This window comes from Lathamus discolor, chromosome 4, assembly GCF_037157495.1.
Source record: "Lathamus discolor isolate bLatDis1 chromosome 4, bLatDis1.hap1, whole genome shotgun sequence".
NCBI lineage: Eukaryota > Metazoa > Chordata > Aves > Psittaciformes > Psittacidae > Lathamus > Lathamus discolor.
Window position 1 is genome coordinate 34,862,171 of NC_088887.1, and position 13,765 is coordinate 34,875,935.

General features: G+C 42.9%; 1 protein-coding gene across 6 annotated transcripts in view; it reads right to left on the reverse strand.

Moving 5' to 3' along the window:
• Positions 1-13,765, reverse strand: part of PRDM15 (PR/SET domain 15) — a 39,264-nt gene that overhangs the window by 24,315 nt on the left and 1,184 nt on the right. For 5 of the 6 annotated variants that reach the window (XM_065677008.1, XM_065677007.1, XM_065677005.1 and 2 more), the window contains exons 2-6: positions 9,547-9,591; positions 6,966-7,059; positions 4,368-4,521; positions 3,271-3,523; positions 1,992-2,114 (exon numbers count right to left, since the gene is read on the reverse strand). In XM_065677008.1, the coding sequence (XP_065533080.1) occupies positions 1,992-2,114; positions 3,271-3,523; positions 4,368-4,521; positions 6,966-7,059; positions 9,547-9,583 (661 nt within the window). In that variant the 5' untranslated portion in view covers positions 9,584-9,591. Of the gene's footprint in view, positions 1-1,991; positions 2,115-3,270; positions 3,524-4,367; positions 4,522-6,965; positions 7,060-9,546; positions 9,592-13,765 lie in introns of those variants that run through there. The other variant, XM_065677010.1, reaches the window with a different exon arrangement.

Below are 13,765 nucleotides of genomic sequence, written 5' to 3' on the forward strand. Positions count from 1 at the left end.
TCCATGAAAAGCATTGCAGAGTAAGAACATCTGGATTAATGGAAGTAAGGGTGAGGATAATGATAACTCAATTTCATTAATCAGATGTTCTATAAAACCACCATATTAGATGTTTTCATTAACATATCAGCTCACACCAGATAAAGAAAAAAAAAAGAAAAAGAAGAAATTACGGGGAAAATTGAACTGGAATAAAAAAAGAAAAAAAAAAGAGGAAAACGGTTACTCTGTTTGCTGTCTATTGTCTTTAAATCCTTGGATGATATGTCTGAATTTGTTACGAGGATCTGATAAATCTAGACTGGTTCAGAGATTTTTTTGGTACCCACAAAGCTGAATATTCCACAGTCTACAAGACTCTCTCAGAGAAGGAGTACGACACTGAAATTAGTTAAGTGAATGGCAGCTGTCCTGGTTCAGCTGTAGCAGTAATTTTTCTCCTTGCAGTAGCTGGTGCAGTGCTGTGGTTTTGACTTTAGCCTGAGAATAATTGCTAAACTGTTCTTAGTTGTTGCTTAGTAATGCTTACTCTGATCAAGGACTTCACAGTCTCATGCTCTGACAGTGAGGAGGAGCACGGGAAGCCAGGAGGAAGCAGAGACAGAACACCTTGAGCCAAACTAGCCAAAAGGGTATTCCATACCACAGCACGTCATGCCCAGTAATATAAACTGGGGGGAGTTACTCGCTGGTCGGGTCGGGCTGCGTATCGGTCGCCGTAACTGTGCCTCAGTTTCTGCCACAGATTTCCTATATGATCAGTGCATCTGCCTCTGCCTGAGGACCACATCTGTAACTGGATGATAAACTTATTCCTCCTTTTCAGTGTTGTCTCTTAGACCAAAATAAAAGATTCTCTGAGGCAAAGAGTGTCCCTGCTACAAGTTACGTTCAACGTTCTGCACTACAGAGGTGTGATCTCATCCATGATGTAATAAATAAATGAAAAATGACTAGACAATTCAGCAACATCAGTTTATTCTTCACAGGCTATACAAAGAAGTTCAGAGCTGTCTGGGAGGCTAAAACCAGCAAACCTAAACCCCAAGATTCTGCATAACTTCAAAAACCAGTCAGATTGGCAGGCAACATGCAAGCTACTCCACCTGCCTCACAAAGTTGCAGGCTAATCCAACTGAAAAAGCACCATCTGCAAAACTGAAGTCTGCCTTGGAAAACCGTCCCTGACTCTGCAGTTCCCTTGCTCCTTAGCTGCCTCAAGGAGTAAACCCAGAAACCCTGGCTATGCATTGTCTTGCCAGGAAGCCTCAGGTCCTGTTTAGATTCCCACTTCAGGCTTCCAGCATGGCTGCAGGGCAACCCAGTTTACTTGGAAGAACAGATCTGTCAGTTGGCAACTGCTTTGTACTACTTGAGGCAAATATGCAGAATCAAGAGAGGTATAATATTTAGCTTTGGAAATACCAAAACATTATCTCAGTGAGAACACTTTAGGGTTCCCAAAGTATAATACACATCATTTTCTTTCTATTGAAGTTGGACTTTCAGGAGGATGAAGGGGTTGTTAAAACTCTTCATAGTTTATTCCCCTTCTGTGGTGCCAAAGTCAAAGACAACTCCCCAGTCAACTGCACATTTTAGCTGTGACAGTATCCAATTAAATGAATGGATCTTCTGATTAATTGCTCTGTAAACATCTGCAACAATTCTCCTCTTCTGGCTACTTTTAGTATTAGTGATTCTGATAATTTGAACTATTACACTTTGCAGAGAGCGTCTGAAGATTTTCTCTGCAATTGCAAAATCAGAAGCAGTTGTGGTTTTCTGTCATTTTTTAACCTGAAAATGTACTATAAGCACAATGCCCATGAAAATAAAGAGAAAAAAACCCAGACTTTCAAATCCTCTCTAGATTAGGATTTGTTGAAAGCTATATAACCATAATATCTGCATAGAAGTGGTACACATGACAGCTCTTTAGATCTGTATCTGTCCTTTGTCTCCTTTAAGAATACCATGATTTTGCATACCTGCTGGATCAGCTGCTGGTATGCTGGATTTCTTCGGTTTTTTATGGGGGAAGACAGCAGATGAAGGTTTTGAAGATGTTTTATTTCCCTCTTTATCAGAATCCATCACTACCAAGCACATATCTGTGAAGAGCAAAAACAGTTCCTTTTCTTTACTTTCCAGACCCTTTGATTCTCTTGCTCTGTGCTGAGGGCAGTAACTATAGTCAGAAAGTTTTGCCCTATGGCAGGCCTGCAAAATACATTCTCATGTAAAATTCTAACCAGAACATTCTTAAGCCTGAATCTCAAAAAATGGGCCTTTCCTATTCTGAAGTGTATAGTGAAAGTGCTGAACACAGAAAGCAGGACGTACCTCAACAATACTTTTAAATACCCGTATGAACACAAAAATACATGAACAGGTTAAACTAAAGAGGAAACTCAGTTAATACTCAGTTAACTGGAAACATCTCAGAATTCAAAAACCTCTTAACAGCATAGATTCAGCTGTAGCACTTAAGAATGTGCTTACCATCAAGATCAGCTGCAAAGCATGCTGATGGCAATGCCCTCCCCCAAGCCATTTGTCACCCCAAATTATATTCAGAGTAGCAGTAATACCATTCAGGGAGTACTTGAGCTCAAGAGCAGAACAAAAATGCTCTTGCAATGCTAAAGGATCATGCCTTTTAGCTGTAGAAATGCAAAAGCAGAAGAGGCAAAGGAACAAAAGACTTCTGGCAACTCTAATTCAGATTCTAAAAAACCTGCTGCCTTTCTTCGCCAATGCACAAGAGATCATGTGGAATGGCAGTTCACTCTTGAGCTTAACTATTCTAGTGGGTCCCATGTAAGGCTGTGTAAGATATATGGAAGCTTCTAAAACTGTGTAACAGTTCTGAGCAAAAGCAAAACATTTTCACTTCAACTGAAAGAGAATGCTTCTTGAGCAATTCTGCATAAACGTTTATAGACTTTCACTGATTCTTGGGTTCCTTTGCTCTTCTACCCAGAAACGTTTTGATGCAACCACCAGTTCTTTAGTTAAGAACTATTTATCCAGTTTGTTTACTCTGAAGATGCTGAATCATCAATTACGCCATCCATTTTCAAAACCTCAGATATATCATGATCATCTATACTTTCTTCTCGTAGGACAACCATGTATGCAGGTCAGCCTGACAAACTCAGGGTCAGAACCTATTTGATAAACAGCACTGTCAACTACACCAGTAGGGGACTATCAGTCCCTGTCAGGACTGGGCCCTTAGGAAGGAAAAAAGGCCCCCACACATACCATTGGCAATACTAGAGACCTGCTTCAGCACTGGCTTTTCCATTTTTTTGGCGTAAAAAGCTGCATACCACACTCGCAGCTCAGTTCCTGGTGGGATGTCCTGGGAGGTGGTGAAGTAAATATCATTGTCATGCTGGAAGGCAGTTAAGTTTTGATGCTCATATTCAGTGGCTGGTCGCACCATCATCATCCAGTTGCAATCATCTTCATTTGAGGTGTCAAAATATACCAGGGGCCCATCCTTCTGGAACACCTGCCAAACAAAATATGCATATAATAAAACCCTACCAAATAATGTAAAGTTAAAAATAATCTTTATTTTCTGCTTTTGCAATGGCTTCCGTTCAATGCACATCAGAGACAAAGCAAGCCTCAACACTTGCATCAACATGTATGTGATGTGATGTATCCGTCACATCTTCAGATGAGGATGATGTCTGAGACAGACTACCAGGGGCAGGATGGGAGCAAACTGAACTTTTATTTATCTGAAGAATTCTTGCTATAGCAACCAGTTTCTCACAAAATCTTAATGACTGAATACAGGAGAATGGAGGAGAATGCAAACAGCATGCCCAATTCACTTTTCTAAATCTTTGCTTCTGAGTTAGGTATTACTGAAAACTGAAACGGAATTTAATTTTTACTGTAGCATTATTCCTACCAAAACTTGTCAAGAAAAGAATAAAACAAATGTAAGACAGAAAAAAATACTTACTCTGCATGTTCCATAAACCTAGTGTGTATGTCACTCATCACATACAATCAATTGAAGAAACTCATTAAAACAACTGAAATGAGCTGCCATAATCATTGTCCCTCTTATATTATCACATGCAGAAGGTGAAAGACAAGCAAACTGTATCCCAGCCCTGTCTCCTGTAACAATGTTCACATGGAACATACAGAATAAGGCTATAGTTTGGTTCTTCTGTATGTTGTTCAGAGAATGGTTGTTTACCTAGTCCATTACAGGGCATGCTTAAAAGATGTCCCAAATGACCCCCCTACACATCTTTTTCCCATAGTGTGAGATAGCATAAATTCATCGTGGGTAAAACTGACTCCTTGCTATTGCTTTTCATGTGCCCTCTTACCTTCAGGGGAAAAACTGATTCTTTTTCCAGCTTGGCAACTCTCTTGGATTCAAATGGGCCAAACTGGGTACGTTTCACTAGCTGAGTCAGAGCAAACACTCCTTCAGTCCCATCTTCCAGTTGTCTTATCTCCAAATTAGAAGGCAGAGATGATCTAAAAATTGAACAGAGAATTAAGGGGAAAAGAAAAGTTACACATGGGACAACAGTACAGAAACCCATGGGAAGAAGTCAACGTGTATTTCTCCCAACTTCAGAGACAGCTAAATTTTCTGATCAACATACCCTAACTTCTATGAGGATTTATAAATAAACAGAAGAGAACAACCAGCAGCAGTTGAGGAGGGCCATATAGGTGATTAAGTGAGTGTTCAACCCATGTAAGCTCAGGGACCTGACAGATTGCACCTGTGGGTGCTGACAGAGCAGTCAATAACATAGTGAGACTATTCTCAATTGTTTGAAAGAACATGGGCATCAGGGAAGGCCCCTGATGACTGAAGAAAAATGCTGCACCCATCTTCAAAAGAGCCCAAAAGGATGATACAAGAAATTGCAGGTTGGTTAGCCTCACTTCTGTTCCTGGGAAAATCATGGAACAAGACCTTTTGGGAGGCATTTAGAGGCACATGAGAAGGTGACATGAGAAACAGTCACCATGGATTGATTAAGGGCAACTCATGCCTGACAGACTGTTTGCCTTCCAGGATAAAATGACCAGGTTTGTGGATGAGGGAAAAGCAGTGGATGCCACTCAGTAAGGCTTTCAACGCTATCTCTCTGTCCAAGTTGGGATGTTATGGACTGGATGGGCACATAGCTACTAGAGTAAATAAGCTGCTGGGCTGTCAGGCTTAGAGGGTCATGTTCTTTACATGGAGACCATAACTGGGGTACCACAGAGATCTGTGCTGGGACATCTGTATTGTTCAACATCATTATCAACAACCTAGAACGGACAATGGAGTGCACTCCTGTCCAGTCTGCAGATCACACTCACTGGGGGGCATAGTCAGATGGCGAGACTGCTATCCAGAGGGACCTGGGTAGCCTGGATAGACAGATACACTGATAGGAACCACATGAAATTCCGAGGACAAATGCAAAGCCCTGCAAGAAGGAAGGAAGGAAGAACCCCAGCCAGTACCATCACCAGAGAGAAAGACCCTGGAGGGGAGGTGGTGGATAGCAAACTGGACATGAGGCCATAGCATGTCCCAGCAGCAAAGGGGACCATAAGCATTCTGGATGGTATGAACTGGAGCAGCCAACAAACTGAGGTGAATGATCGTCCCCCTCTGCGCTGCACTTGCTAAATCCTATCTATTACCTCCCATTTCAGGCTCATGAAATGGAAAGACATGGACAAACTGGATTGAGCTCACGGGAGAACCACCAGTATGGTCAAATGCTAGAGCAGTGAGGACAGGCTGGGGAAGCAGAGCTTGATCAGTCTGGGAAGAGATGGCTGTGGCAACCCGAAAAGCCATCTGTGCATACCTACAGGGATGTAATTGGGATGGAGGAATCAGGCTTTTCCCAGGAGCTCATGGCAAGAGCACAAAAGACAATAGCATAAGGGCTGTTAAGACAGTAGTCCCCATTAACACTTGATGCAGGAGATCATCCATGGCAGGTTTCCAGGCATAGGAAGGAAGGGCCTGGTAGGAGCTGCAAGGAGCTTCTTCCTTTTCTGTGAAGGCCCAGAAAACCAGCTATGCAGCCAGTGTACACTGTGGGACACCAAGAGTATCCTGCCCAGGCAGAGATGGGTCAGGGCTTCACATGGCAGACCCAACATATTCAGTGTTTGTTACTCAGATTACACAGTATGACCTACACAGCCACCATGTGTCAAACTTGCCATCCACATTTTCAGTCCATGATTTCCCCCCCCAAAATATGGAAGCCCTAGAACACATTGTGTAATACAAGAAGCCATCTGAACTCTCTTTCCTTTTTTGATTTGTCCTGCATCTTCACGATAGTTGTTTCTCTTCCTTAGCCTTACATTTTACACATTAATATGAAATTTGCTGACATTCCTGATTGCCTTTCACTATAAAAATCACTACTCAGTGTTGTTTTCTCCCAATTAGATTTAGCCTGTTTGTTTCTTTTGGCAAGCATGAATGTTTCTGCAGTGCTGTCACACATTTTCTGACAGAAGCAACTTGTTTTGCCTCTCAGTGAAGGAACTACAGAGGTTATACCAAGCAGGAGGACACAACCATTCATGCAGATGAGAAAACCTCACACACTTCTATGAATCTAATAAGGTACATATGAGGAGGGGAAACAGTTGCAGGTACTCAACCAAGACAGAAGTCATCACCCCATCTGGCAGTATCTGACTTTTTGCCAGAAACCTCAGCAAAGAAGCCAAGTCCTGATGAGCAGCAAATTATTTTTTGGCTTCGATTCAGTAAAGCACTTAAGGGTATGCATCAATTTTTCTATTTAATCAAGACCATATGCTTTCCATAGATTGGGGCTTCACTTTTCAGCTGTCAGCGTGACACTCATTAAATAGCAAATATGCTTTAAAGAACTAATATGGGTGTTGGGTTAGTCAGAACTAACACAAATCTTCCTTACCTTGCCCTGCTCAATACAAAGGAGTCTTTGACTGTCACCACCGGGCCGAGTTCAGGACACTCTGAATCATGGTACTGCCCACAGTCCTCACACCCTGCAAGGAAGCAGACAGCATACAGAAAGGTTGATGGAAAACACTCCATTAGACAGCTGCCTTCTCCTTTCAAGAGCCAAATACAAAATCTAACACCAGGCAAAATACATACATACACAGGCAGATGTTTATTTATATTGCTTAAAAGAACATGTATAATTGAACATCAAGTTGACAGCTGGCACTTGTGTAGGTGAGATAACACACACCATGATCAGTACAATCAGAAGACAACTGTTGAAAATCTCTCTCAAAGGAAAATAATTGCCTTACATCCACAGTAACTATTCTGCTTAAAGATGACATTATTCTTCAGATAAAGTGCCGTAACATCTAGCAGCTAAAGAAAACCTTCCCAGCACCCAGGCTTTTGGAAAGAGCTTGGGTAGGGTGGTCGTTTTAGTGACAGGAGGCACAAACCCAGTACAAGTAGCAGAACTGTCACAGGGTCTCAGCAGGGCATGAACATGCTGTGGGAGCACAGCTCTGCCTTAGAGCCATGCCTGGCCCACTCAGGCTCCTCACCCGCAGTGCAGAGAGAGATACCTCCAAGATACCTTCTGGTGCCTTTCCAAACAAGTCAGCTTGCTGCACAGTAGACTTCGGTCACTTCTTAATTCACTGTTAGCTTACCTAAATTAACTTCTAGTTTACGTGTCTGTAAATTACCCAGAACTGAATGGTTCCTAAAAAACAATTTTCAGACCAGGATAATTTGTGTCTTTCTAAAATAAGCTGACTGAACAGGATTTCAAATGCATACACATTGCTTCACCATAAGAAACAGCTGTCAGACTGCCCTGCCTGGTCAGCTGCTAATGCAGCTTAAGAAGAGATCATCGCACAGGGGTTACATTCCTACAACACGATTTACACCTGAGCTCCATGCTCACAAGAGCGAGTCAGGTAACCCCAGTAAGGACGCAAAGTAGAGGGTGGTTACACTTTGGGAAGAGAACAAGAAAAAAGCCGTGTCATTCCAGGGTATGCCCCTTCTGGCAAAGCTACTCTTTACTCCTAGCTGGAAAGCTCTCCCTCCCAGTATCAGTCCCAGTGAACTAACAAAAACATTTCTTCTTAGATATGGAAAAGGGATCCCAAACTACAATGCAGAGCTCCACATTGTTTCTTCTTCTGGCAACAAAAACAGCTTAGCAGTGAAAATCCACATACATTTGACAAATGGTGGTAGTACCAGCTCATGCAAACCCCTAGCCTAGCTGCTGTTTCCTCCCTTCTGGTGAACCAAGGAAAGGATCATCGAGCTTTTCCCATCAGTTTATTTTTCAGATGAATGAATTTCCCTATCCAGTCTGCTGTACAGCACCAGACAGCTGTACCAGAGAAAAGGATCTGTGGGAAAGTGCTGCCCACCTAGCACTGGCATCACAACTAAGCCTACAGCCATCCTGCACTGTTTGTCGTACCACCACCCTTAGCTGTGCCTGCAGCTCACACTGTGCTTAATACTACAGAAATTATCTGGGATAAATACAAATTTCCAAAACCAGAGAGGGTGAAGGAGCCACAGAGGAATGTGCAAACCAGACTATTGAAAACAACTGGATTATCATCTACAAAGGGCTGTCATAACCAGCGGGGACAGGAAGGAACAGCTTCTTTTTTCAACAGGTTCTTTTGGCTTTGCTGCCAGAGGAAACGAAGCACTTCATCATTCCCCTCATCCTTCAACGGCACCCCTCACCTCTGCAAAGTACCAGCCACTGCATAAGTTCAACAAGGGGCAGACAGTATTGTCCAAAACTACATGTGGGAATCAGCTACGTGTTTCTCTCATGCCTTTGCAGAAGAATGACAAAAGCAGGGGGCACATGATACTGATACATTGTGTAGCGTGCCTCTCAAAATCTAAGGGATGCCTTACAGCAGACATTCCCCAAGGCTTTTACACTCACCATTTGTGACACTTTCAAGAGATTACAGCCATAGGACGAATACAAAACTAAGCATGGGTTAAATGGTAAAATACCTTGCGGGAAGTATATACGCAAACTTCTATTAAAAAATTCCAAAACTCTCTTTTGTCTATGAAATACGTATTCAATGACGCTAACGGTCCAGAAAGAATGAGCCTGCATCCTCCATCTGTGGAAGTGCAGATCTTTAACTCAGCCTAGAGGTCAGAGTTCCCCACAGACACCCCTGATTGCTAAAGCCGGCTGTATAAACAAAGGGCTTAGGCTAGTTTTAGGCCTTCAATCTCACTTCGACCACGAAAAAGCTGCTCTGCTAACTCACATTCAGACGTCTCTTTATCTGGTTGCAAAAAAACCCAACCAAACCCAAACAAGAGAATGTTCATGCTTAAAATGAGCAACTTTCTCTTACCCCATAAACTGTTTAAACTTCCTTTACATAAATACTTTCCTAAATAAAAATTTGGTCTGTTTTAGTCTTTCATTTCAAACATTCTGAGTAGACAAGTCACATCATCAGAGTTAGATCATTTTCTTTTCTAATACTTACAGATAAACATAGTCTCATCACTGCCATCTCCAGCCATTTTTAAACCTGCCAAAATACAAGATGAGGTTAGTTCTGAATGACTTCTACTTTCCATAGCATAGAACCCCTTTATGGTGTCATGATGCTGACTGACCCAGAGCCATACCCAAACACATTACTGCCCCTGCAAGAGTATCAATGGAAAGTCAAAGAAATTAAAGTTGCTAGAAATCCCCCAGTGGCTACTGTATCATTACACGTGTTGCTGAATTCACCACCAAGAAGCCTAAGTGTCTGTAGGTTCACAGGCATTTCCCTCCGAGGCAATGCTGTCACACACCATTCCTCATCCCTCCTCTCGCCAACCTTCAGACATTCGTGTGTGCCCCTGCTATAAGCTCCTGTGGAGCCTCAGAACAAGCAGAGCCAGAGGACTAATCCAGGCCAGCAACAACCACCACAGAAACAAAGCCTGTCTGGTTCAGTGAAGCATTTTATTGAACAGTAGCTTAAAAAATTATCTCTGAAGGGTGGACTAGTTATTAAATAAACACAATAATCTCAAGAACCTAAAAGCTGCAGATATGACCATGATTTGTTCCAAAGGCAAAGGTATATTGTGGTAACGAACATCAGAAAACCTGGGAAAACTAATCTCATCTCTGTAACCGATCTCCCATGAAATGGTAACTCATCAATTCGCTTTGACCTGTAAAATAAGGATAACCTATATTCACTTTTATAAACCAGTTTTGGCAGTATGTATTAAAAACTGGCTCCTCGATGATGTCTAGACAATAGAATGGTTGGCAAATAGTCTGATTATGTATAGCTAAGATCATGACACAAGCAAGATCTAGACGACTGTTTTCCCTTTTCTAACCATAAAAAGGTTCTCCTCTTCAAATAAGCAATTTTCTCAATGGCCCAGTGAGAAGCAAAGCAACTTGAACATCATGACCCAATTCTAAGAGAGAATGAGGCTGCAGAAAGGGCAAACACATTGGTCAAGAAGAGAACAGGAAGGAATAAGAGACTGAACCTGTGAGAGGGAGAACAGGAGAGGACAAGTAAGCAAAGACACACCGAGCTAGCAGAGCCCTGTTTGAAAAAATACAATGCATTTGCCACTACAACAACAAAAGCCAAGCCAGAGATGTGTATAAGCACAGCTGTTACTCGGGATCAGCATAGGAGCAGGACTTCCCATTAGGAGTTTACTCTTGAGCACTGATGCTTCATATGCTCTGTGTGGCTGAGGCCTGGAAACACGCCTCAGGCTGGAGCCCGGAGAGGCAACTACTGCACAGATACCAGCTCTACTGACTTCTCAGCACAAGTGAAATCCCTGTCCCACAAAACCCCTTCCACTGTTTCAGGAAGGACTCCACAGTTATGCCAAGCCTGCTGCTAATGCCATGATGGCGCCTGTGCACACTGGGCGGCAATGTCTGGTATTTAGCTGCTGGCTGCACCCGTGCTCCGCTCCCCCTCAAACCTCCTCCAAAAGCAGGAAAAGGATCCTTTACAAATCCACAGGTTATACTCCCAATTAGCAAAGGACAGTCCACTGCCACGTGGAGGGGTGCTGAGTGGAAAGCCAGCATGTCAACTGATGGGAATACAAAAGAACATCTGGTCACTGTGGGTCTTGCTCACAGCAGGAGGGATCCTGCTGCTTAGTTATCTGGGCAACAGCCTAAGGAGGATTTTGGTCACGGAGTCTGGGCATTCTGGCCTGTCCCAAGCACTGCCCTCCACAACTCCACCTCATGTGAACAGCACAATCCCTCCTAACTCCCACTGCCCCAGTAAGGGGCCAGCACTGCACATCTGCAGCACAAGCTAGGCCTTTCTTGGCTACTCTTATGATAAAACACTGAAGCTTGTATACAAAATCCCAATGTTGAGCATGAGCAGCAACTCAGGGAATTTCTCAAAAGCTTTTTACCTGAAAGCACTGCAAGCAATGCAACAGGTGTCTACAGAATCCTAGAATATAATGGTGCAAAGCAAGCCACAGAAACTGCATTGTAGGTTGATGGCAAAAAATGGTTTGCTTTGCATTTTAACCAAGATGTTTTGCAGATGCTCTGCACTATTTCAAGAGGTGTACATCCAGTTATTTTTGGATCGTTTGTATCCTGACAAGACTTTAATCCTAAATACGGCTGAATTAACAAATACTTTTCTTGGTCAGTGATTCAGATACACAGGCGACACAGTCATCAAGACCAGCAATGCTGCTGTATGACCTGCTCATCAAAGGCATTCACCTTCTAGGACTTTCCTGTGTCGCATTCTTCACAAACTGCAGACTGATGACCCGCAGCGTTATAGAAGCAGCCATGTCAGTCTTGTTCTCGGGACCACAGAGAATAGCAACAAAGGGGCAGGGAAATCATAGTACCAGAAATGTTGTTCAAGGTGATGGGGAGAAAGCATGAAAGTCCCTCAAACACACTGCGCAGTTGATAAGCACACTACACCTCACTGTCTGCATTAGCATGATTCTCACTGTTGTAGCACGTACTTTCATTTTCCGCACTGCAACATTCCTGATTTGTTATCTGTCTTTCCTGTGCTCAGCACAATGACCTGCTGAAATAATTCCCTCTGAAATAGGCAGGAAATAAAATTCCCCTCTAAAATAAACCGGAACTGGTAGCAAACTCACACCTCAACATGCAGGTGCAAAGACAGCTACTAACCTTGAGTTAGTATCTGCACCTTGCTATAAACTGCTGCGTGTGTACGAAAAAGAGAGCTGCCCCAAAATGGGTTTAACAGTTCTGCTTTGCAGACACACACTCACTCGTATACTGCTAACCCATAGGATCCAAAACTCTTTGCAAATCTCAACTGTATTTCCCAAGGGTTTTTGAAATAGATGACATCATGCCACCCACCCCAGCTGGTAAACAGAGCCATGAAGTGCCATGCAAGCTCACACGATGGCACTGAAGACAGACTCCAAGTTTTTCACCTTCATCTGCTGCTGCTGTGGGCCATGTCTGATTTTCTGCCTCTTTTCAAGGATTTGTATCAGAAAAATATTCCATTAAGTCACTCATCCTGCTGCACATGATCATGTTCTTGCCTTGCAGAGATAATAAAAGCCTCTGGGAATTACAGATATTTTAATATAAAACAGAGAGCGATCATTATGCAGTGAATAACCAGGTGAAAAGCTACACAGAAGTTAGAGCACACGTACAAGGCCCAATTCTGATGGCAGAAAACCAGAATTTTCTGGTTTTCTGGTTTATAACCAGTACAATTAACTGAGTGTGCCTGAGAGTAATACACAGAGCTAAGCAAACTCCAGCTGCAACACGGGCCTCTGGACACTTCTGAAACTCGAGGGAACCCAAATGAAGATACTGAGGGGATGCAGCATCACAGGTATCTGTTTATAGAGCATGATGTGCAGCAGTAGGGAACCACTCAAGCCGTAAGCTATCCATATAAATCAGACCTGGTGTAACAGCATACTTTCCCCTTCTAAACTGCTGAAGAAAGAAATCAGGCTGCAGTGGCAGGTTGAGCAATTCTGACCTTGCCAGCAGATTTTAAAAGAACAGGTAAGAAAAGATTAAAAATAAACCCAAACCCTAAAAATCTGTATTTAACAACCAACAAAGTCAAATTAAAGTTCCCCTTTCTTCTTGCTTCAGTTTGCCATTAAAGTTCTAGAACGGGCTTCAACTAGTAGGAATAAGTAACTTGAAAATAGAGCAGATGGGCACTGCAAATGTATTTGTGCAAGCAGAATGCACTTAAAAATACAGATTGTGTTCTTCATGATGTAGTCTAGTTTGTTCATGCTCCTGCTCAAAGTAATCAGAAACTACCTGGCAGAGTATCTAGTAAACTACAGCAAGGCACCGTATTTCTAACAAAGTATGACCATTCTATCAGCTACTGTTGAGAAGGGACAGTGGGAAACTTTATGTACCAGTTGGGGGAGCACAAAGTGGGTAGTGAAGTTACCCACCTTCCCTTTCCATCGTTTACAGTGATCATGGTCACTCTGCCTCTGGTGCATAGAGTACACGCAAAGTTTAATGAACAGGAGCAGAAAACAAGCGTATGGCAGAAAGTCTGTGTGCAGCACGCACTGCAGGCTGCGGCTTTCTTCCTTTTGTCTTGCAATGAACAAACCTCACCTCTTCCAGTACCTGAAGGGGGCCTACGGGAAAGCTGTAGGGCAGCTTTACAGGGGCACGTAGTGACAGAG